This window comes from Ictidomys tridecemlineatus, chromosome 5 (genome assembly GCF_052094955.1).
Source record: "Ictidomys tridecemlineatus isolate mIctTri1 chromosome 5, mIctTri1.hap1, whole genome shotgun sequence".
Classification (NCBI taxonomy): Eukaryota; Metazoa; Chordata; class Mammalia; order Rodentia; family Sciuridae; genus Ictidomys; species Ictidomys tridecemlineatus.
In genome coordinates, this window is record NC_135481.1 from 133,505,514 (window position 1) to 133,532,209 (window position 26,696).

At 41.0% G+C, this 26,696-nt stretch overlaps 1 protein-coding gene across 1 annotated transcript in view; it reads right to left on the bottom strand.

Annotated features, from left to right (window-relative positions):
* The window catches only part of Adamtsl3 (ADAMTS like 3), a 320,152-nt gene that overhangs the window by 262,578 nt on the left and 30,878 nt on the right, over positions 1–26,696 (bottom strand). The window contains exon 3 of the mRNA XM_005320199.5: positions 14,979–15,098. Within this exon, the coding sequence (XP_005320256.1) occupies positions 14,979–15,098 (120 nt within the window). The remainder of the gene's footprint in view (positions 1–14,978; positions 15,099–26,696) is intronic.

The window sequence follows — 26,696 nt, forward strand, 5'->3', positions numbered from 1 at the left end:
AATGAAATGTTTTGTGCATTTATCTTTTAGGTTTCCTATTCTATTATTTTACAATAAAATGTGGCAAGTGTAATGAAGTATTTTTTAAACTACAAACTGCAAGTGGAATAGTTAGAGGCTTTTAAAATTAAGAAAAAAATGATTTAAAACATCTGAATTAAAGGCTTGCACCAAATTCATGGCATTGTAAATCCGTGTCTTAAAACGAGTTGAACTGGGGACACATTTTATATTATAAGAGCTGTATCCTGTAATAGGGCAGGAAATAAAACTGCTTCAAGTTAGAACACAAAACAGACTCAACTTGCAAAATATGCTAGTGGTAACACTTTCACTGCCAACAGCAGGGCATACTTCTGTCATAAAAATATTTTGGTGTTTAACATGGCTATTCAGATTGTAATGTTCACTGACACATTCTAACCGTTGTATGTGCTGAAAATGCAAAGACCCTGGGTCACCAAGCTCTAAATCAATGCTTTTCAAACGTGTTCTGCTGTCAGAGTGTGTGAAACATCATGGGCTGCTTTTACAAAGCCCCATGGGATATTAACAAGTTAAACTTCAAATTACTGTACATGTAACTTTGAACTAAGTTGAATACTATTTTTTACCACATCTTAGTGTGGCAAAGGAGTCAGAGCCAAACATTTAAGACATAGCTACAGATGAAACATTAATTGTAAAATGCCTTTCTGCTCATTAATGTGTTTGTGAATTTGATATTTTTACTATGTCATGTCATACAGTAAGAAAGTGAACAAGTTTTCTCTTGAGAAAGATCTAGGTTTGAAATTGGCCTCATCATTGACTGGCTGTGTCCTAAGAAGGTCAATATTTCTTTCAAGCTGCAACTTCCTTATTAATAATAGGGGAAAACACTATCCACTTCATAAGAATATTGAGTTTTATTTCTGGTTTGGGTGGTGATGTTGTTTTGTAGCTGTTATCTTTTATTATGTCAGCTTTTAAATGAACATAAAGGTGGACAGAGTAGTATAATGAACCCCAGGGACTCATCACCCAGACCCACAGTCAGCAAACAAAGGCCAATTCTGTGCTATCCACTGACCCTGCCCCATTTTTTGAAGCAAATGAAAAATATCATATCATTTCATCAATTAATGTGCATCTACAAAAGTGAAACATATTCACAATGCTGTTTTCACACCTTAAAAATTAACAATTTGACAATAAAATTTTAGTTCTCCAATTTTTGTATAAATGTCATAAATGATATTACAGCTGCTTTTCAATGTGTTTGTTTAAATCCAGAATTTAAATAAGGCCCACACTGTAATTAGTTAATTCATCTTAAGTCTCATTTAACCTTTTTTTGGTTCTAGTCTTCCTTTTCTTTTGAAACTTATTTGTTGAAAAAATTGGGTTGTTTAGCCTATAAAATTTCCCACTGTGTGGATTTTGTTTATTGCAAATCCACGACTTGGTTTAATACATTTCTATGTACATTGTATACCTCGTAAACGAGTATTTGGGTATAGCATCTTGACTTTTTAGGGATTTGGGAGCCAAGAAGGCTCTTCATAGAATTTTCTGTAAAGACAAATTTTCCTTATCTACTGGTCACCCAGTAGTGTGTGTGTACATACACATATATATATACACATAAACACAGTCCATATTGGAAAGGCATGATAAATATTTGCATTTATTGCTTTTATTTGTTTTTATGTAATAAGTTGATTCCCTAGCACCCACCAACATTGACTAATATATTTTATTATCGTTATTAATATAGAGATTTAAACATAGAGGATATTCTTAAATCCTTTGCAGTTTTTATTTTTATTAATGCCCAAGCTGTCCAAAATTATGCCCATAAGAGTTTCAATGGGTTGGCTCCTGAGTCTTTATGAAAAGACTCTAGTAGTATTAACAGTTTCTTTGCTACCTGTTAATTACATGATGTCCAGGATAATTTTTCACATTTTCACCCCCAAACCTGGAAATCATTTCCCATGGAGTCTTGGTTCCTTTTTAATAAAAAATGGTATTGACAGACCATGATCTGAGCCCGAGAGGTGCTCACTGCTATTAAGTTGGCCGTCTGGTCATTACTTTTAGGCCTCTAAAGTAAAGGGAGCTAGAAGATTTGACTTGTTCTTGTTTTAAGATAAAACATCTCAGGATTTTTAAATAGATACTTAAAATTTGATTTTAAACAATATATTTTACTTAATTTCTTCTCTCTTTCATCTGTATCTCCTTTCTCCTATACCAAGAACATAAGTTCTCAAGAATATAAGACATTTTAAAATTAGATGATCACATTTGTATTGTCATCTGCTTTATCCTACATTACTCACACAGCAGGCTCAGAACAGCAATGTCATTGCCATGCCAGCAATAGGATGATGGAAAAACATTTTATAATTGTATTTAGATTTCTTGTTCTCCTTGGATATATCATCTATAGGCAAATTAATCTGTGTTAAAGTCACTTGGAAGAATTGTTCTCTATGTGGTTAATGCACCAAGTGGAAACATATTTAGGGTTTTTGGTTTCTGTTCTTTTATCTTTGATTTTTAGGAAACTTTGCACTTTTGAAATATAATCTTGTCTTACAAATTTGTAAAACAGTTTACATGACCCCAGAGTCAAATGTAAAAGACAGGTACATACAGAGAAGCTAGCTTCTATTACTTATTTTCCCATATGTCTTCTTTTCTGTAAAATTATGGTTAGGGTTAGGGTTAAGGTTAACCAACTTCTTTTGTTTCTTTTAATTCTTTATAAATTTCACATCAGCCTTGTCCCAGGGCCATAGTACTCATTTTATATTGTTAGTGTACATTTGCTGCTGAAGCAAACACAGAGAATTGTTTTTAGGAATAAACTGTAATTACAATGTGCATGAAATATCTGATACAATTCTTGTACATGAAGATTGCTTGATAAAGGATATCTATAATCTTAGTCTTACCTAATAAAGAAAAAAACTTCCTCTAGTTTCAAAATTGGATTTGCAAGAATTACTATGGATACAGCGCTACTGCATAAAACTATAGCCAACACCCAGCACATGATGCCTGGAACTCTGTGAAGATTCATTCATTATTTGTCGAGGGGTTGCTGGAATGAACAGCTGCTCATTAATCCTGATGCTGCTATCAGAATGGATGACAAGCAGCATGTGGTATATATACACAGTGGATTTGTACTCAGCCATAAAGGAGAATGAAATTATGGCCTTTGCCAGTCAATGGATGGAAATGGAGAACATCATGCTAAGTAAAACAGCCAGACTCAGAAAACACAGGGTCGAATGTTGTCTTTCATATATGGAAGTTAGAAAGAAACAAGAGAAAGAAGGCATGGGGAGGGATATCATAAAGATGTAGGAAAGATCAGTGGAGTAGAAGACGGAGATCAAGAGGGAGGGAAGAGGGACAGGAAAGGAGAGGAAATGTGAACCCAATTTAACAAAATCATGTTTTATGTGCATATATGAATATACCACTGAGAATTTCACCTTTATGTTTAGGTAGAAACCACCAATAAAAACTAAATAAATGAGTGAAAGAAAGATCAGTTAAAGGAAGGAGAATTGAAGAAGGGAAAAAAAGAGGGAAAGGCAGGAGGAACACAGACTGAAATGGAGTTCACCAAACTCCACGTGTGTACAAAATGAACACCATTCCTACATAAATACTGTAATTAAAAAAAAAAAAAAGAATGGATAACAAGCACAAAAGGTCTCAAGTTAAGGTATCATAATCTTCCAGGAGAAACTGTGTTTAGAATTAGTCTTTTAAACAGAGCTTGGCTGCATGACATGTACATTTCAATACATCACAGTTCTATTCAATACAACGTACACTCATTGAGACAACGGATATGCCAATGTACCATAAGCCTCATTGAAAAGCAGAATCCTGAGTTAGAAACCTTGCCTTTTCTTCATTAGAAAGGAAAATTATCTCCATTATTTTAAACCTCTGTAGAATTAAACCCCATTAGCATTAAATCCCAGAGGGAAAGGATTAAGAGAATTTATCCAAATGGCCTGAGTACTGTCCTCACTGGTGGGATGCCACATGGGAAGAGTTGAGAATTGGAAGCTGAGCAACCAGTGTCAAAAAACAGAAAAACCTGATTTTCCACCAAACCTCTGGACCAACAGTGTGTGGGAGAAAGAATATTCTTTCCTCACATTTGTAGATATGGAATTAAAAAAAATAGAAACAGAAATATGCACATACACAAGATAAAAATAAGAATAGATTCTTTATTAAGACTTAGATAATTTACATTTTTAAGGATTTATTTATTCCTTAAAAAGAACTCAGGGAAAAAAAAGAACTCAGTAATAAAGTTTTAATTAGAATTTATTCTAGTTTTGTGACTTGTGAAAATAGATCTTCTAGCCATGCTGCATGCACTTCAGGGTTACACCAAAACGTCACACTGGCCAGCTCTAGAGTGGCTGAGTCTACGGGCAGAGGTAAGACATCCTTGTGAGTCTCGCAGGCCCAGTGAAGCCTGAGGGCTATAAGCAGGGATGAGCTACTGTCCTCTAAACAGCAGAAAGAAACACTTTCCTTGAAAAGTCCCTGGAAGAGAGGGAAGCTCAGCCGGGCACTGCAGGAAATACTGACATTCAGTGAAGAGCTCTGCAAGCCAAAGACACGGCACGGACCAAAATGAGAAAGGGCAAGACATGACGTGTACTCTGGCCAGAGCACACAAGGAAAACAAAGGGAGGCAAGGAAGGTAACCGGAGGCCAAGCTGTGGTGGGGCTTGAATGCCACTCGGGGAGTTGAGATACCATAAAGGAGGAAATGAGGACCCTCTTAAGGCTTTTGACAAAGAATACGATCTTAAACAAACATGTTCGATGACCTGAAGCCATAGTGATGAGAAGACACAGGCCTTGTCTCTAAGGGACACAGAGGCCAGGGGAAGACAGAGGAGGAAATAGTCACCGTGCTGGGAGCAGAGGAGAGGGAGTTAATGTGAGGACCTCAAAGCGGGTGATGGAAGACTTGATAAAGATTACCCGATTAGTTAAAGTTCAGTCTGGGAAAGGAGATGAGTGCTATGTGTGCTAATTTTCTCATAACTCAAATGTACTCATGTAAACAACCATGCGTTATTAATTTTTAGAAATGTAAATCAGTCCAAAGCAATTGTACTTCTGTGCATGTGCAGGATGATGAACGTAATTGAAACTGTTCCTGGGAAGAGGCCATACTAAGGGCCATGAGTCACTGTCCTAAACTGTCACTGCTAACCCTGGGGACAGGAGGCTCAACAGAAAGTGATCCAAACCTCGAATCCTGGATCATGTTTTTCTTGAAACTGTTTATGATGCAGCCTCCCCACAGGGCTTGCTGTTGGGATCGTTAAGTCACCCAAACAGGAACGCAGCAAACTGCACTGAGAGCTGTGTCACCACACCCACCTTCCCCTCTCAGCCACCCACCACCCCCGGGAGGCAAGCTAGGAGGAAGAAAATGCTGTCAGAAAGCAAGATCCCAGGATGAGGAAGGAAGTAATGACCAGAGAGAGGTATGGAGAGAGAGAGAGCCTGTGGGAACGAGGGAGCGAGGGAGGGAGGGAGGAAAAAAGGAAGGTCAGTCAGGATAGAAAGTGAAGGTGATTATGGTATCGGGGAAGATGTCCCTGAGGAAGGAACAATGGAGCTGAAGGATAAATAAAGGTTAGACATTGATAACAGGGAGGGGAAGACGGTCTAAAAATCCAAGGGAAATGTTCTAAGCACTTGGTGCAAAGGCTGCAGTTAAGGAAGAGTGGCGTGAAGGGAAAGAAGCACACAGATTGGCCAAGAGTACCTGGCCTAGAAATGTGCACTTTGGCAATGCAGAGAAATTACCCCATGTGGGGCGTCCCTAAACAGCTACATACCTGTGCCCCACTTGTCCTTGGGATGCCTCACCAGTACAGTAGCCAGCAATGCAAGGACCTCGGGGCTACTGATCTCACTGTAAAACCCTAGCCCAAGAGTGGACAGTAAATCCAGGCTGGAAGACAGGGCAGAAAGTGGCACTGTATTGGTGCTAGAAGCTAGAAAGGTTGGCCACCCTATATCAGTTTACTCAAATCTCGGATTAAGGATAGCCACAAGGCAAGTAGACATAGAAAATAACACAATAGATGCTTTCAAGACACTTCTCTGACTGTCCATCCAAATAGCAGAGCCATTTTCCCACCACGGAGAAGAGCCCTCAAGATGCCTCTCAGCTCCCCAAAGTCCAGACTCAAGGAAACATAAATCCCCAAGTACGAGAGACAAAAGTATTCACTGATTGACCTGAGCCCACGGTGCTTTCACTAGCCAGGAACCTCTTTGCAAACCATGGCTGCACTTCTGCAAAGCAGGCCAGAACTGGCCAAGCAAAAGGAAATATTTCCAAATTCCAAATAAGCCAATCAAAACATAATGCCTCAAATCCCTCGTGACAGGGAATAAATTCCATTATTGCTTCTCCATCTAGCTCTTCCAAGTTCAGCTTGGAGGGAATCAGGAAACTCTTTCCTTGCCTATCGTAGCCCTCTCTTACCTAGCCAGAAAATGAACTCACCTGTGTTTTGTAGCTCTGTTGACTTTTGCTTTATGCCTGGGCAAGAAAAACAAAGAAGATGCTTTCACCTGGTCCTCCACCTGCTATTACTCCCTGAAGGTTCAGTCTCTGGTGCAAAGCCCTACCCTTTTTCCAAGACACTAATAAAACCCATTCCCTTTGTTACGCCTATGGAGGATGGACCACAACAGAATCTATCCTTGGCATTCATTGAAAAGAAACATGCATTCAGGAGCAGATAAGCTGTATAGTGATGACAGTAGTCAAAATAAGAACTGGAGGTACTCAAAGAACTAGAGGTAATCATATATTGAGGGCTCCCCAACTATATGAGGCTATACTACATACATGGGTGACTCTTCAGGAAGGCTCAGAGGCCATTCAAGTATAAGACAGGGAAAGCCACTAAATCTTATAGATCCAAGGAAAACACCCCAGGAAAAGTACATACAAGGAGAAAGACAACACTGACAAGAGAGTCCACGTGGCAGACCTAGTAAGGTGAGAAGAAAGCTGGTCACCTGAAAAAACTGAGGAATAAGAGAACAGAACATCTACTTGACATAAGAAACTAGGCATCCCTGAAGGTTCTCCAAATCACGGCAGGACTTTGGAGGAAAGAGACAATGTGATGACTGGGTCTTAAAGACTTTGGTGAATGTTCAGATCAATCATCTAGCTAGATGGCATGATCCTCCAAGGAGAAGAAGCATTGAGAGGAGTGGACTTGTCAGGAAGTAGCAGAGGGGACTCAGAAGAGGTCAGTCTCCTATCTTAGCAGCATGTTGCCTGGTGTGTGCAGCATGAGCAGCCCCCACAGGCAATGAGCCTGGTCAAGGCATGTTTTTAATTGAAGCAGGAAGTGAGAAGTTGGGACACAGGGCTTAGTTGACCATGAGAGGGCAACAGAAAATATTGTAGAAGTCAATGTCAAAAGGCATGGAGGACGAGCAAAGAGAGGAGACAATAGAGAAGAGAGCCCACTTGCTTTCCATCATCCAGGGATTATGGAGGATGGTGCTAAAGTGCTGAAAATAACCTAGCCTCAAAGTGTTTGAAAATTTGAGAATTTTAAATAGAGACTGGTGATTGGTGAATGCAATCTCAGAGGAGAGAGGATCTCAGACAGATAGCAGGGCTCAGTCTAGACAGGACCTATCTCAGCATTTCTGAATGGAGTGAGGGACTTTTAGGAGAAGCTGTATTTTGGATTATCTTAAACTTCACCACTCTATATCCACCATTTAACCAATGGTAACAGTTATTTTTAAAAATCATACAGTATCCCCCAACTAGGTCTAAGATGATGGCATTAAAAGAGGACAGTATCTCCATAGCTCAAGAGGTAGATGTGGAACCTCTACTAACAGACTAATGCTTTTATTCTCCAGAAATAACTAATTTGTAAAAATCTCAATGAAAATAAAATTCAGAGCCCACAGGTGTCAAAGTCAATAGAAACAGATCTCAATGTTGCATGTATCTAAACTAGGAAAGAAGTACATGTCATTCCACTTACCGTGTTCTTCTCTCCTCCTAGCAGATCATGCACTTGCTTTTTCCTTAGGTTGCTAAACTTCTGGAATATTTAAGGAGTGTAACTACATTTGACCAAGATTACTCACTAACAAAGGAATGAACTATTCAAACTCAAATGACTTGCTGCTTCAAAACACGACACACACCGGCCAGGAGTAACACGGAGACACTCCTGCTTGGAGAACATGTACTTACTTACATTCGCTCATTCTGATCAGCGAAGAAGATGATACAGCCCCGCAGACCCAAGTCCTGAGCGCATCTTCCTTTACCAGAAATTTCAGAAGTTAGTATATACTTTCCAAGCTAAAAAACGATTACATAAATAACTTGGAAAGCTCAAGTGATATTTCTAAGGCCTGCCAGCAGTTTAACCACAAGGAAGGTCCTGGCCAAGATATTCATGAAAAGTTCAGGAGAAGTTACTTTGAGAAAGATGTACTCACAGCAAACAGATTTCTTCTTCATAGAAAGAATGCATAAATCAATAGTTAAATAAGGAAAAGGAAAATTAGGCCTGGCATAATAGCATAAGAGGAAAAAAAAGACACTTTAAAGAAGTTCAGGAATAAGAACTACACAAAGGTTTCATTATTAATATATTATTGTTATTACTAGTTTTAAAAAATTCATTCAAACATTTCTCTCATATTTTCCCTGCCCACAGATTAAATGTAAAATGTCTTAACGGAACTTAAGGGTAAAGAACAGGCACTTGGCTTTGCTGCTGCCTGGCTCTCGGACTTGCACAAGGCATTGCTCCGCTCCAAGACCTCACCTGAAAACCCCAAATCCCCATATTTCCTTTGAACTCTGACATGCCGCAATTCCAGATGCCTGTAATGGCCACACATCCAGTCCTCCACCTCCTTGGCAGCAGATACACACCCAAACGCAAACAAACAAGACATTTAAAAATAAGACATCATATAGACAGGCAGTCAATGACATCCAAGGAAGGAAAAGAAGTCAACTATGACTCCATCTATGAGGTCATCACACCTGAGGATTTTACACAGATTTTTACAAATACAGAATTACCTGCCTCAGGATCTAAATGTAAGTTCAAGAAAGTAATTGAAATTGTCAAAAATTAAGATGCCTGTTTGAGGTTAGGAAGGAAGGATTGGAGGAGATACTAGAAGTTAGATCTAAGGAGTAAAAAAGGAAAAACTGAAGAGGATTAAGTAGCATCGGACATTAAAGAACTTGAAAATCAATTGGAGACTGAAAGCAAGGGTAGGTCAGAATATAGGTTAAAGCATTTTAAATGTAGACAGAAATCTTAAATCTGTTTGAGCATGTGTTCAGGAAAAGAGAAAACAAGTGCTAAATTAATCAGAGGCTCCTTCTCTGGAGTCTATGGAAGAGAGAGAAGGTTACAGGAGAGAAAGGATGATGGGGAACAGACAGATCAAAAAGGACCTCCCCAGCATGAAACCAAAGTTGTCCTTTTACAAATGGATCCAAGATTACTTCAGTGAGATTCATCCTTAGTGAATTTTAAGAAAACCAGAACCCATCATTTACTAGACACCCAGATTTTGTCCTGTGTGCTTGGAACACATACCATTCATCTTTTATCTTGCCTCTTGGTGTCACATAGTCTAACAGTGGCAAAGCTCAGCATTACACCAGCATATACACATATAAAGACAATGCATGACAACAGACAAACACATACAGGCACCAACTTCTAAGTCACCTACCACTGGTGCTTCACCTTCATCACTCTGTGGTTGCCACTGAGAAGGGAGTCTCCCCCAACAAGTCCACTAAGCCTGGACGATGCACCTTCCACACTTCCCTGCGCATAACACATTTAAAAATAAAAGAATATTTGTGCAAAAAGTTTCCTAACTTTTAAAAAAAATAAATAAATGACCTCTCACTGAGAAACACTAAGACTGTCACAGATTTGTAAATCAGAGTCCACAATGAGTCTCCCCATTTCAATCTCCTGGGGGTTGAAATAAGGTAGAGATGGAAAAGAATCTCTTCATCCTCTTTTCCCAGAAAGAGACCCAGGCAGAGAGTGACAGAGCCCACTCTCAAAATACTGCCTTACTCAATGAAGAAAGAACAAAGTGTGGACTTTGAGACGGCTCCTTAGAACCAACCAACGTTGGTTGCCAGTGAACCAGTCCTCAGTGGGACAAAACTCCAAAACCATTAGCTGCAATGACAAAAAAAAAAAATCTGTCCTTGGGGTCTGGCTGGCTAATAACTCTTCCAACCACAACCTTCTTAACCAATTGTCCCAAAGTAATCCTTCCTAACTAGGTCCAATGCCACCAAGTGCGAGAATGCTTTCATTTTAAGGATGTGGGAAGTCAGTGCCATTTTAATTTCAACTAACATGTTTCATCTAGACTGAAAAACAAATTGTGATTTCTACTAAAAACTGGAGAGAAATCAAATGCTTATAAGATGCTACTAGCATAGCTAATTCTAAATTCCTGAAGAAACTCATAGTATGCTGGTAAAGCAATCCATTAATACCAAATCATTCTCTGTGGTCTGCTAAGGTTCCCAACGTTCTATGAGCCATAACAGAAGAATCAAGATTTTTAGGAAAGGATATAATTTTTAAGGCAATTCTTCTGAAGGAAGCAGCTGGGTATATTCTAGAGTGGGGTAGCCTCAGGTTTGGAGAATAATGGCCTTAGTTTTTCAAATAACCATCTGGATGTCCTTGAGCAAAAGTCACTTGCACGTTCAGAATCTCTGTTTTCTTCACTTGTAAAACGGGGCGTTTCAGCCAAAGACTCCACCAGCTGTAAAATTCTATAATTCTCTAAGTCATAGTTAACTGCATCACTGGCAAGACTGCCACCATAATCAGGATGATCCAATTAGCACACTGCAATGTAGAATACTCTATTTGTAGTTTCAAAAGATAGACTATGCTAGACTAGAAGGAGGGCAGATCATGAAACGCAGTCACCTTGTTTTTTGAAACAGCTAAAGAGTCTAAGGACCAAAGATGTCAAGTAACTGGGTTAAATTACAAGCTCATTAGTGGAAGAAGACAACTGGGGCTGCCTGACTAGTCCTGTCTGCACTGCTCCCCAGTTGGCTTCCGGCTGCTCTCTTCACTAGAAGTTGCTTAGTCTCTCTGAATAATCACAGTGTGGCTTTTATGCCTCTCATTAAACGCAGCCTACATCACAGCTGTTCTTTACTGGCCTCAGGGTTATTAGTTTTCCAGGCACCTAATCCAGGAGACATTTGAAGACTGACCTGAAGGTTTTCATGAAAATGTGCCCAGGATAAAATACTTTTAAAAGTCCAATGAGGGTTGACTGAGAAAGCCAATATCTCCATACTTTCCACCTGCTTCCCATTTTATCAAATGAGTATTTTATAGGAAGGAAGAGCCTCATGAACCCATGTCTGCCCCAACAACTTTCAAAAACCAGGCTGTGGCCTCAATTGCATAAGCATTTTGTCACTCTGGCTTCAGGCCACTGTGAAACCAGACAGCATCTCTGGCATTTATACACAGACTCCACAGGTAAGGACCCGAGCCACCTGACAGCACAGATGCTGCCCTGGTGGCAAATCTCACAAATCCTGTATCTATTTCTGCTTGTGAAATGCTGGCTGGGTTATAGTAAAGGCTACACTGGAACACTGAGCCCACTACTCCCCCAGGTATGGAATCTTTGGAGGCACTGCCCTGCAAACCTTTTAGGACAATCTGGGAATTTCTGTGCAGGAGCAATGCCGCATGCCACCCAGTATGCTGCAATTTGTTCCAATGTTAGACAATTTGTTCCAAAGAGTACAACTGACTGCTAGACATTAAACCCTATATTATGTTGGATCCAACAACTTGGTTGAATCTCTCAGACATAATGATGTGTGAAAGAAGCCAGACGCAAACGAGTATGTGCAGTGTGATTCCGTTTATATAAAATTAAAAGTATAAAACAGGCAAAACCGATTTGTAACAGTGACACAAGTCAGAATGGTGGGCCCTCCATAGGTGGGGGATATTAATTGGAAGAGGCACAAGAACCATCTAGGGTGATAGAAATGTTTGGTTTCTTAATTTGGGGTAGTAGTTACGTGGGTGTCAAAATATTTAAAGATTCATCAATTCTATACTTTAGATATGTATGCATTTTACTGTATGCACAATAAAAATTATTTTAAAAGGCTAGGAGTGTAACTCAGTGGTAAAGTGCTTATCTAGTACTAAGAAGGCCCTGGTTGAATCCCAGCAGGAAAAAAAAAATAAAATGTTGTATGGGGTCCCCTTCTTTCCTTCAGCATAAGAATACCTGAGATTATCTGAGTTGCACATTTACAAATAATATCATTAGAAATAGCCATAGCTAAATTAAATGCTTAAACTGTGCGGGGAGATTTATGTGAATTATCTCCTTTAAATCCTCAAAACACCTACATAAGATAAATACCATTCAGATTCCCACTTCATAGAAAAGAAAACTCAAGGTGCAGAGAAGTAAAGTAATTTGTCTCAAGTCACACAGCAAATAAAGTGGAACTAGGATTTGAACCCAAAGCAGAATCACTCCAGAGCTTTGGTTTGCAGTTGATCTTAACATTGTGTCATATGCTACAGGGGAAGGGTCTTCCTGAACTTTGATAATGTTTGATAATCGGTTCTGTCTTCTCACTAGTGCCTGAGAAGCACCGAACATCACAGTGCCTTGTGCATGTTCTGCATCAAGAGGAAAAAGGATAAGGGCTTGGGCCGTGGGCTAACAGTCTCTAGCTGATTAAATCCTAAAGTTCATTCAGGAGAGACACCTAGTTCAGCATAAGAGCCTGTTTTTTTTTTTTTTCCTTGCCATTAGCAGAGGAGCGTGGGTGCTGTTACTGGCTTGTTTTCTTTGACCTTATTCCTCTCCCTTAAAAGAAACACACCATGGGGCAACACAGAGTGGTTTTGTATGCTATTCACTGGGGCTTTCTGTAGCAACATGTCCTAGGATGAAATTTCCACAGCATGCCACACACTTTTAAGATCTACTTTAGACCTTTTGAAAAGACCAAAGGGGCTTGTTTTCCTCTTTTTCTAGCTTTTATATTGTTATTACATTAAACATAATGTATCTGTGGAGCCTGGAGAAGGCATTAACCACTCTTTAATTATAAAATACATAGCTTGTTATTTTCCAGACACCCTCTTTTATCCTTTACTGCCTTCTCAATTAGGGATCATATGAAACCTGTTGGATCATTGATTTCTGGATTAAAAGAAGCCATAAATTAAAGACCCTCTAAAAACCCACTGGAGGAAAAGGCAGAAAGTGACTTAATAATGTCTTAGGGCTTATTAGCAACCAGACCCAATTCCTGGGCTCCATAACCCAAATTCAGAATAACCCCCACCTGACCCTAGCTTCCCAAACAATTGTTTATGTACTCATTTTTCAATTAACTTGGAGTAATGATTGAATGTGGAAATTTTCAATTAAAAAAAAAAAAAACTGGTCTCATCTCACCTGTGCCCAGTGACCCACTGTGGCTTCCTACCTACAGTAATCTGTGAAGTCACGGCCCTGGTCCTCACCCCCAACCCAATGCAGAGTTAAAACTGTAGGTCAGTTATCAGCAGCCTTCGGGTCAGAATAAATTTGTGTCATCCTCTGAACTGGGACATGGTTCTGGGCAAATGTCTCCACCCTGCATCTGCCTGCTCTGCTGTGCAAGACTTCACTCCTCCTCCCAGTCTAATCTCCAGCCCCCATACAGTGCTAGCCAGTCCCAGAGCCAGGTCCCTCTCCCTGCGGTCCCATCTTAACATCTACCATGTTGGGCAGACTAAATTTCTTAGAGTTGCCCCTTGTGAGTAAAGTCTTCTACCGGATAACTAGGCCTTGCCCAAATCAAACAAGAATGTGCTAGCCTTTGAGAAAGTAGCTCAGGACAACATAGCTGGCCTCAATAGTTAGGCAGGCTCCCTCCAAGCCAGAGTGTGCGTGACAAGGTAATTGTGCCCATCTCCTCATTTCTACTTGTGTCTGTACCTACCAAGATCTGCCAGATCCCCCAAAGTCCTCCATGGACTTAAATCCTACCCAAGTCTGCTCCACGGCCCCCATGAATTCAGGCTCTCAACTAGAAACCTTTGCATTTGGCAAAGTTAACATTCTCTATTTCAGTGAGGTATAAGTGTCTCAAAGACATTCATAATCTCAAATGATATGAAGATAATCAGTGTGAATTTGGAATGGAAGGAAATCATAGTTCTTAGTGCCCAGCTTCTGTATCTCAGGCAAGCATGGCCTTCCAATCTAGTCAGCCTTCATGAAGAGATTTAAACACACAAATGCATATACACATACATGCATACACATACATGCATACACACACACACACACACACACACACACACACCACACATACACACACACGCACACACACACACACACGCACACACACACACACACACACACACACACACACACACACACACACATTTGTTCCTTTCTGGAAAATGGGCTTGGAAAAAATATGTTGGTGCTAACAAAAGAAACAAAGTACAAGCTAAGAAGAAAAAGAAGCAATGCTTAATCAGAAAATAAAACTTTAAAAAAATTCATCATGGAATAATAAATTTGGTGATAACTGAAATGAATGAACCCATCATATATTTTTTATAGATGTAAGAAAAAGTGATTTTGAAGCAAATGACCCAACCAGAACCTGAACCGTACCTGGTATAGAATATTATATGCAAACATGGCCATCCAGAAGTCTTGGGATCCTTCAAGAGTGGTCAGGTATTAGTATTGCTCAGGGGAAAACAATTATTTTGCAGGCATTTTTCAGAGAGTATCCCACCAATGGCCAAATGGAACATCAAAGGCAGGTTCTTTGGCAATGTTCTTACCTGGTCATCATAGCGGTATGTAAGGAACTGCTCCCCTGTTGTATCTTCCAGAAAACTTCCCTGAGGAGAGAGTGCAAACTCAGGAAGGAAGTAGGCTCCAGGAGACTTCTCTGCTGTGGTCTGAAAGGCAAAGTCACCTGGTTACACAAAAGGCTCCAGGGCAGACCTCCTAAGGGACAGATTCTAAAAAGGACATTCCAAGAGAATCCAGAATTCTGCATTCAGAAAATGGAAGTGTCCTGTCTCGGCAAAGACCAAGGTGGGGCACATCAGGCACCTGTGCTGGGGACACTGTTAGACCAGGATATCACATTGGTCTTTCTCAAATGACAGGAGTGGAACTATTCCACTGCCCTCCTCCTGCTGCTCCCCACCCCACCTTTCAGCAATTCAGCCACAGAGAAGTTAACTGCTTAAGTTTTGTTGTTGCAAACCAATTGCTTTTACAGTACATTTTCTTTCCTTTTTTCTTTTATTATTTGTGTGTGTATGTATATGTGTGAGTAAAACTGGGAAATGAATTTTTTTCCACACTAACAGAAAGGCATGTCCATTATATCAACTTAAGAAAATACAGACTACCACAAAAGACAGCAAAATTCACCCATAATCCCTTCAAGTTATGATAACTACTTTGAATTGTTTTGGTGGATTTACTTAGAGTTTGTTTTTTTCTATCAACACTTTTTATCTTCATATAAAAATCCGAGGTTAAATAAACATGACTTTTGCAGAAAAACTCCATTTAGTTCATGGAAAGCTCATACCCTGGTATCTGAATCATTAGATCAAATCCATTGATTGCTGTTTAAAAGGACTCAAGGAGAAGGACACCCCTGTTGGGGAATATACCTTGGACAGAATGACTTAATAGACTTGTTACTATCAAGCCACCCACCTCCTTACTGATAGATCCCATTCAAGATAATTTTAAGGATGCAGAGTGATTACTAGGATTTCTACCTTGATTGATTCAAGAAGGAAAGTCAAAAAGGAGATGGAATCCCCAATGCTCAGTCCTGTCCAACTGAAAAACATGGACCCATGACTATCTCCTCAACTGGGAACCTCACGCCCCCCTGCTTGGGAAAGAATGAGAAAGAAACAGAGTAAGAGGTCAGAGGTATTCCTCCAAGGAAATGGATCTCTGCAAATATGATGAGTCAGGAACAAATGTACATTTCCGGAGCAGAAGTATTTCTACTGCCCCATGAATCTCTTTCCAAAACCACAGCTGAAACTTTGGTTGAAGCAAAAAACATGCATTTGAGTACTGCACTTTAAAATGAGAAATAAACCCACAGTAGTTTTGTCAAGGAACAGAGACCATCTAACTTCACTAGATTAGATAGCACTAAGAATTTTCAAGGTTTTCTTATTAAATTTAATTTGCATGAAAAATTTAGCACCACTATTCTTAATTCGTCTCTACTGGCTTCACGATTACCAGAATCATAATATTAGATGCCTTAAAGATACTGCAGAAGTCATCCCAGGTCAAAATTCTTATTTTATAAATGAATTAACTCAGGTTGTCAGAGTTAAGAGACCTGCTTATCATAATGAAGCCAGGCATTAGACCCTTAGTTCCCATGTACAAAATCACAGACAAATCCACTTATCAAAGAGTGGGAGCAGTCGAGTGTCATCACCTTAAAACAGTTTTCTGAATGTAGAGGACCTTCCAAGACTATACTTATGTTAAGTTGACCATGAATTCAATACCTAGTTATTGAGCACCTGCATATGCCTGGAATACAATGAGGAACAAGGCTAAAGTCCCTATTCTCATGAAAGCTACTTCTAGTGGAGTGGAGGAAATACATAATAAAATAACCAAATGCATATAAGTAAGAAAATTAAAGTTTGAAGTGCTGTAAAAGAAAGAACTGGGTGATAGGAAAATAGAACTGGGAGGGGGATACTTGATTTTTAGATAAGACGGTCAGCAAAAGGATCCTCAAGAAGGTACGATTTCAGCGAATTTCTAAAGCATTCAAAGGAGCCCGTTTTGCAAAAAGCCAAGAATGAGTATTTCTACCAAATGAAGAGCAAGTCCCAAGTCCCCAAAGTGGAAAGGAGGCCAACAAATTTAAAGAATAGAAAGGAGGTCAGTGTGGCTGGATTCAGTGTGGACAAGCAGCATGAAATGGAGATATGAAGGAGAGAAAGAGCCAGGACATTCAAAACCTTGAGACCATGGCTGGAATCACACAATTGTACTTAAACAACAGTGACTGTTGAGTGGGCTAGAGGAGGTAAAATGAAATCATTGATACAAACAGGTTAAAAGGGATGGTTCATTGGAATAGAATCATCATCCCAATGGAGATGGAGCATGGTGGTTGGATTAGAACCATCCAACTTGCTGATGAGGGAGAAAAGGGGAGGAATCCAGGATAATTTCTGGGTTTGAGGCCTAAGCAACAAACTAGAAAGGAATGCAGTGGCCTGTGGCAGGCCTGGATGCGCTGGGAAGAATGAAGTCATGTGAAGTTGGAGCAGTCTGTGAGACAATCCTCATGGAGAACTTGAGTTTGCTGTTCCATATGCAACTCAGGAGTTCAGGAAGATGTGAGATTGGAGTAAGAGATTTGGAAGTCACAGCTGAAATTTTCATACACACACACACACACACACACACACACAAACACACACACACACACTTACAGCCATTATGCCTGAAAGGACCATACCTAGAGAGTTTGATAGACAAGGAAGCTTTTCCTGGTACTCTCAACAATTCTAATACTTGAAAATGTGAACAACAACAACAAAAGAAACAAAGAGTCTGAAAATGATCATTAACTGCAATAGAATGAAGAAAAATCCTGGGTCATAGAAGGATTCAGCATCAAAGAAAATAATCAACTATCTTGAGCTCTAAGAGATGGAGGGAGACGAGGCTGGATGAGTATCCACTGGGTCTGGCAACAAGGAGGTCACTATTGACATTGACAAGCATAGTGACAATGAAGTGGCAAAGGGACAATTCCAATGAGTATGAGTGACAGGAGAAGAGGATGTGGAGACCATGAAGGGAGATTGAGAATGAGGCCATAGGTAGGGGAACATGGAGTGGCAAGTAGACATTTTTAAAGACAGGAGAACTTCTATTACTGTGATACTCCAGTGGGTGAGGGTGAGGTAGGGAGAAGGAGGAGGAAGAGGAGGGGTCAGAATAAGATGATGGCAGTAGTAAAGCTCTTTAGAAGGAAGAGGAATGGAATCCAGCTTGTTCCCAAACGGTTTGGCTTTGTAAAGATGAGGGCCCTGGATCCATGTAAGTCCACATCAGGCCATGTTTCTTTGCTGACTCCTGACTTTGAGCTATCACCTCCCCCCGGACACCTTGCCACTGGGTCCCAAGATCATCCATCTGTCCCTACTGTGCTGTCTTCCCTCCCATTCAATTTTCTTTCCACTTAGCAAAGTGAGACTATCCTAACACTGGTATAGATAAAATCTTTTGGAGTCTCTTTTGGTAACAGCACAATACTTCTCTTTGTTCCTTGTGTTCCTACAGTACTAAAAACAACTACGAACATTTCCTAAGTTCCAACAAGCTTCCCCACCTTCAGCTTAAATTCAGATTGGTAAAATAATATGTTTGCCTATCCCAGGCTTCTTTCTCTCCTCCAAGGCTCATTTGGGCACTGCATTTTGTAGGAACTTATAAGTCCGAAGACAGAGTCTCCACTGGCTCTGCCTTCCCCACGGTAGGTGCCCATCACAGTGCCTGGTACATGGGAGGTGAGGCATGAAAGACTGGTGGCATCACCTGAGCCAAGTAGTAAAGGACCTGCTTCCCTGGCAACCCTGTGGGAGTTCAGGGTTACCAGTCCCTGGGCTAAACAAGATTTTCTTCACACCCCCATCATATTACTTATTACAGATAAACAATGAAGCTTTTACACTCATCTCTTTTTATAAAATCCTTACTCCAGAATAAATTTTTACTCAGGAATGTACTACAGCCCAGGTACAATCCAAGTGTTTTGCAAAACTCCATAGCATTGAAAGCGCAGTGAGGCCACCTCACACCTCCATGGCTGTCTGCAGTGTTGTTGTATTGCACGATTATGAAAGCCCAGCATTTCTTGGCTCTCTGATCTAGCCTGACTGCCTCAAGAATCCTGCCAGACACTCTGCATACCTTTAGTGACCAGGAGCTCACTCTCGTCAAAGCTACAGGGGTCTGTCAGAATCTAGCCAGTTTAAAGACACCAAACTAGTCCAAAGTGGCCCGTGGCTTTCCAGCTGAAGTGTCCTGGCCCCAGTACCTTCTCTGACATCCTCCTCCACAATTCCCCTCCCACATATGCACCATCAAGTAGAATTCTGGCATCTGAGCAGAGTGGGGTCTAGGATGGGCCAAATGTCTGAAGCATAGAATTGCAGAATAAGGAACTTTAGAGACAGTCTAACCCCCACCTCTCTTGAGGATGGAGTTTCTCTGGCAACAACTCCAATTGTAGATGCAACATATTCAACAAAGATCCTTTGGAGAAAGAGACTGGAAGGAAGGCCACTTGGGTTTCTGAGTGTCTAGAGTGAGCTAGCACCTATGGGAGCTCCTTCTGTCTCCACACTTCACTGTGAGGTGGGTGCTGTAGCCTTGCTGCACATGGTGGGTTAGGACATTTGACTAGCGACACACAAACTTTTGGCAGCCCAGGCAGACTTCATCCCTGTTTCCATTTCCTCTTCTCTTTCAATGGGTAAGTATCCTTTAGGAGAAATGTCTGAGTCCATGCATGGTCTTAGAAAGTGAGCCCCATAAGGAATGCATTTGACATTTCCACCCAGATGGGAGGTAACTTCCTAACTGTCAGTGAGACTCAGGGGCATGTGGCTCCTTATGGGATGGGGTGACCAAAGAGGTCAGGACCCTTAAGTAGCAAGATTTGGAGAGAAGACAGGGGGAGGGAGGCCAGATAGGAAGTGCACAATCTTCCCAGGGCACAAAGCCAGGGCCTGGGAGAGAAGCTGCCAAAATGCATCCTCTCCACCAGCTGCTGAGTCACCAGGGACAGGGGCAGGAGGAATCCAGACAGCACCTCCAGGGACTATGAATCTGAGACTTGGGGATACAGCTGTGTCTCCCCCACCCCCAAACTCCAGCTGAAGTCTTTGACTTTGGCAGAAGGAAGTAACATGGAATGGCTCTTCAAAAGTAGGATTTCAGTATTCTAAGCACTGCTCCATCCCTATAAAGGATCAGGAAGAACTATCAAGACTGGGATTGACTGTACAACTGTGATATAATAAATATATAAAAAATATATATAAATAAAATACATATATTTCTATATTTGGCATCTGAAGTTGAGGGGGGCAGCTTGGGGACTGAGGCCTTAGCCTATGAGTTTGATGCAACCTCCAGATAAATAGTTTCAGAATTGACTAAAGGACACAGCTTGTATCCACCGAAGAAATGGCTGGTGTGTAGGAAATTACCCTCAGACATTTGATGTAAGGAGTGTTGTATTGAGCGGAAAAGAGAGTAGGAACAAGCACTTTGAGATTTTTTGTTTTTGTTGTTTTTTTTCATGTCTCTCACAATGGGATAATGGGAAGAGAGAAAAGCAGGGGAGAAGTGGGTATTCCTATAACAGAAAATGGGACTCATATGCCTCAAAAGTCAAGCAGAGGGCCAGGGTTGTAGCTCAGTAGTAGAGTACATGCCTAGCATTTGTGAGGCACCAAATAAAATAAATAAATAAAATTTAAAAAGGTACTGTGTCTATTTACAAATTTTTTTTTAAAAGTCGAGCAGACACCAGTTAAAACAAACACAACGTGATCCCCATCAAAATTCAGCAAGCCAGTCTGAATACTTCTGAATTCAGTCTGAACCCTAGAAGAGGGACGCTCATTCCTCTCCCGAGCATGAACACATCTGAGCAATACACCACCAAACTTCAGAGCTGTGGTCAGTGGAGGCTCCCAAGTCTTTTTTCCCACAAGCTGTTGCTAAGCCATGTTCCTGTACTCTGGACTGAGACCAGACTGCCCAGTTTCCTGTCGTTGACATCCACTTTCATTCTAATCCGTCGGGACTATTTTGGATCCCAACTTCATCTACCAGTATGTGTATCACTCTCCCTGCTTTGAGCCAGCCCAAATTTGAGGCATGCTCTCCATCGGCATGCCTCCATCTCCATCCTAGTCACCACTACAAACACTGAGCTGGGACAGGACTGAAGTCTGGCCATTTAGCTATCCTCAGGCTAATGGCAAATCCGTGTTGGTCACTAGAGATTCAAAAAATATCTTGTCAGGTGCTTCAAGTCAGTCGTGATACAGACCACACAAGGGAATAAGAAGCTAGGTGGAAGAAGTGACATTCCAACACATCTGAATGAATGGGCCAAGCTCCAAGAGGGCAAAGCCTGAGCCACTCTTGCTGGACTCCTCCCATGATACTAGGACTCAGCAGAGGACTTTTAAGGTCACTGTCAGGAATAAGAAAGCACATGGATCAATCTTTATTCATGGCTACCAAGATCTGCCAGGGAGAGTTCAGCACATGGATGGGAGGGGTAGGACCACTCCTGCAGTTGGAAGATCCCTTTAAATGATAATGTCCCCTAAGTCTGGAAATGTGCTCCCTAGGGGCACGTCCAACAAACAGTTTGCAAAGAAGACATTCTCTGTGTGGCCTCTGGCAGTTGTTTCTCCTGCCTAGGATAGTTTATAGGGACTTTACAAAAATTAAACTTTTACAATTTGAACCCTATGGTTTGGGTCTGGACTGTTCGCTGAAGCTCATGTGGTGAAGGCTTGGTCCCCAGGGCAGCAATGTTCAGAGATAGGGTTTTGGGGGAAGTGACTGGGTCATGAGGGCTCTGACCTCATCTGTGGATTAATCCACTGAAGGATTCATAGCTGAATGGATTATTGGGAGGTTGTTATGGTTTGGATATGAGGTGTCACCAGAAGTTTTCATTAATGCAGAAATATTCAGAGACAAAATGATTAGATTCTGAGAGCTGTAACTTGATCAAACTCTTCAAACTAGAATGAACAGACTGGGTGGTAACTATAGGCAGGTGGGACATGGCTAAAGGAGCTAAATCTATGGGGGCTTGCCCTGGAAGGGTGCATTTTCCTCGATGGTCCCTTCCTCCCCCTCTGCTTCCTGACCCCACCATGCACTGGGCAGATTTCCTCCACTGGGCCTTTCTGCCATGATGCACTGCCTCACCGTGAGCCCAGAGCAATGGAGTCAGCCATCTGTGAACGGAATCTCTGAAACAATAAACTCTGAATCAAATTTTTCCTCCACTAGGTTGTTCTCGTGGGGTGTTTTGATCATCATGACAAAAAAATCTGACGAAAACAGAGGTGGTGGAAACTATAAGAGGTGGAACTTATTTGGAGGGAGTACATACTTGGAGCATGCTCTTGGAAACTATATCTTGTCCCCAGTCACGTCTTCTCTGTTTCCAGGCTGCCATAAGGTGAACATCTTTCCTCCACCATACCCTTCTGCCATGATGTTCTGCCTTTTCTCAGACCCAAAGCAGTGGAGCCAGCCAGTCACAGACTGAAGCCTCTGACACTAGAAGCCAAAATAAATCTTTTCTCTCTTAAATTGTTTTCCTCGGGTATTTTGTCACAGTGACAAAAAGATGACTAACACAAGGTCAATGAGGAAAAATTAAGATAACCAATACAAATTAAATTCAGTGTACCAAGTACATTTTTGTTCCAAAACCTATGATGTACATTTTGTTTGAATCTGAAATGAAGGTTAAAAAAAGAAACCTCCAGGATCATTTTGTTTTTTCAAGTAGAATGTCACCATTCCAAGACTTTTCAGTCTTTGGTTCCCAAAAACTTCCTGATACAATATAATACATTTACTTTGGCGGGGTAAAAAGGGAAGCTGAAAGAAAAGTAGTTTCAAACCTTTTTTTCTGAGTTTCTAAAGTTGATTCTAGGGATTTAAGATTCTTTTTCTCTATTTAGTGTCAGTTTAATACATGTTCTCCTGATATCGTTCAGCTGAAAGATCTAACATCTTAAAAAACATCTGAGAACAACCCTAGCCAAAATACCACCAAGTTTCACACTTTAGCTTCACTCTGGGTCATGTTTTCAAAAGAAGTGTGAGCAGCAGACTCTTCTCCATCCCTCCTATAGTGCAGAGGCAGGCGGGCCCATGGGTGCCCTTATTCAGGAAGAACTATTTACATGGCTGGAAAAGCTCTTTCCTGGAATTTAAATATATCACATTAATAGAAGCTAGAGAGAAAAAAGTACAAAAGGGACCTCATGAAAATACAAGGGAGACCAGTAGAGTTGAAGAGGGGAATCAGGGGGAGGGGAAACGGGAGGTACAAGGAAATTAAATTGATTAAATTATGTTATATGTATGTAGAGATACGTCACAATAAATCCAACTATTATGTGTAATCATAATACTCCAGTAAAAAATAAATACATCACATTAAGACTGTCTTCAGCAAATTGGAATTTGAATCTCATGAATGTCATTATGTCATTCACAGCACCATTTCTTCTGCCACTAATCGTGCGTTCCTTCTCTCTCAAGTTCCTCTCTTGCTTCCCCATAGTACTCCAGACACACACACACACATACACACACACACACACACACACAAACACATACACACACAAACACACACACATACACACTCTGAGGTACACATTCTTAATCAGCCCTGGCAAGCAGAGCCCAGGATAATCAGTGAAAAAAATCTTATTGGAACAGGTTTCACCTTTCAGTTCCCTGGAAGGAGAAAAACCTGAAAACGGACCCATCAACTTTCTTTGGTGCTCAGCATTGGGCTTTGTACCCGGAAGACCTCCAGTAATTGAGTTCTTTCCTACAAGCAGACCTGAGTTGCCTTCTGCCCAGCCCGGGAACCCTGCATGACTACTCCCTCCACCACAGAGCACACACAGGCTGTGCGCTGGCACTTCACAAGGGGTTATTTTAAAACTCAGCTATTACTCTGAAGAGGGAATGGAAAGAAAGCCTTCCCCTGCCAACATACACAATATAGATCCTCTTTCCCTGGAGCCTGCCCCCCCCAAAAAAAATTTTTATTTGAGTCCATTTTTCAAGACCTTGAAGTAAGCTGACCCATTGGAAACAGCAATTAGCAAAACGTCACATGGAAATAAGTCTACCTTAAAATACCTTAGGAAAAATACTCAACCTCATGCTCCATGAACAGAGCTCTGTGGCCAAATAAAGAACCCAGGTGCTCATCTCAGATCTTGATAAGTTGGAGACTCCCTGTTCCACTCCTTGTCCCATCCTTTCTCCTCCTGGTCCAGCCACCTGGGCAAGGATCTAACATCTTAAAAAAGATGTTAGATCCTTGGCAAGGGGTGGTGCTGTCCCTGACCAAGGTGGTCAGTAGAGGAGGCAGTGGGAGCGAGGGTAAATAACTGGGGATGGGAACAAGTGCGGTGTGTGGGAACTACTCCGAGAGAGAGCTGCGCAGACATGAGATGACTGCTGGTGGACCCCTGTCATTCTCTCCCAGGAATCCCTTCCACTCCCTGCCAGGAACTCCATGTAAAGAGAGAACCATCTCTCAGGGCTCAGTCTGGGCACTGGAATCTGCACTTTGATCCTAAAGTGAAATATGTATTTTCCCACAGCCTCTTCACCACTAACACTCATCATTATCTCCCTGGCAGAGAAAAAGGCATCTTCGCCTTTTAAATAAAGTGCAAATATGTATTTTATTTTACCAAAGTGATGGGGGTGGGTCATCCAAAAAGTATGGAGTGTCCAAGTGCCTGTTCAGTCACTCAGTCTGCATGGATTAGGCGCCTACAGGGCACCCAGCAGTGTTTTTGACACTGAGATTTTAGCAGTTGATAAAACAGAAAAAAAAATACATCACTTTTTCCAAGAAGCTGAGATTCTAATGAGGGGAAACAGAAAATGAACTCAATACAGAAGAAAATTGTATACTAAGTTATATGGGGAAAGGAGACTGGAGGTATCGGGGAGCAGGATATAAATTACAGTTTTAAGTGAAGTGATCCAGGTAGACCAAGGAAAGTCAGGATTCCTGAGGGAATCACTCATTTGTCTGATCTTCTAAGCTGACAATATGTGTCTTGTCCTTTTTTCTTGGAGGTTCCAACATGCCCACATTCTCTAGGAACCTGGCTAGGACCTGCAGAGCTCTCTGGAGTCTCTCTGCCTCTATCTACCCTTTCCTCCTTGGCCCAAGTGCCTCTCAGCCTCGACTGCCCTACATCTAGATCTGCTCCTGCCACTCCAGAATCCCTCCTGAACAAGGGTGTCTCTGCTGTCCTGCCATGTCTGGCCGGCTGCTCTACCTGATCAGCCACAGCTGACACTGCCCTGTCCTTATAACACAGGTGCTCCATGTGTATGTTGAGAACACCCATTCCTTGATAACTGATTAGTTATGCCTGCGTGATATTCTTTGTTGCCAACCTGCAGGACAATTACTGAGTATCATGCAAATTTTATACATGATTTTTTGTTAATTCAGTACCAAAAAAAATAAGAACAGAAAACAAAAAACAAAAGAAGCATCACCAGCTCTTCCCCATCTTCCCCATTTGGCAACGAGACACCACCCAACCTGACAAAGTCCAGAAATGCATCGGGGACATATTCATGTTTATTCAAGGTCTTTCTCACCCCTACAGCTTTATTTCTTTCAGGAAACAGCTCGTCTGTGTGGCTGAAATCATGCAGGCTTTCAAAATGCAGCCTTCCAAGAGAAGAAAAAGACAGAAATGTGCTGTTTGCACATACTCTGAAAAACATTTATATTCATCATAAATCGGTTTGTTTTTCTAAGCTTTGCAGGGCAGGAAGTGTTCAGTGTGAACAACGTCAGAGGAATTGCCAAACTTGCTGTATGGATGCTCATGCCTTTCAGAATTCTTAAACAAGCAGGACGATAGGATGTTAGTGATTTAGACTTGGGATGTCTTTGCTTCATGAGACTAAAATGGCATCACTCTAATTTCCATAACTACAGAAAAATCTTGAAACTTAGCATAAAATTTGAAGGACTTCTTAAAAACAAAAGGTGATGCTTTCAATAAATTAAGATAACAAATATCAGCCTTTGCAGTATAACGGTAACAAATCCATGTTGGAGCCATAAACCAGAATAAGAAATGGTTACAAAATACTACTTTTGTTGAAAAGAAAAACAATGCAAACTACAGTTTTTGATCCAATGTGTTGGATGTGACACAAGTTTATACATTTAAGATAATATTTTAAAGTATAATTTTAATTTCCTAATGATATATGGAGTCATAAATAATTTTATTTAGAGTGTTTAAAGCATCATCATGCAATTCCATATTTGTTTGACATGAAAATGTCACTTAGCTTTAAGTCCTGAATAAACATCAGATTCATTTTACCAGTGGTACCGGATACATGGAAAATCACATTCACAAACTAGACAAACTTAGACACCAAACACCTGTTATAATTGGCAATGGATACTTAAGCTTAAGAAGAGGGCCAGATTTGCAGTTGGGAGTCTGGGGGTCCGAGAAACTGACTGTGTGACTCTCCACAGATCCCCCCAAGTCCTTGGGTCCTATTCCCCATGTCACTCAACAGGGAACATCAAGCCAGATGAGCACCACAATGCCCTAGATGGTAGGAAAGTCAGGCAAGAAGATGACTGGGCAGTAACTCTGTTTCTTTACTGTATTTTTAAA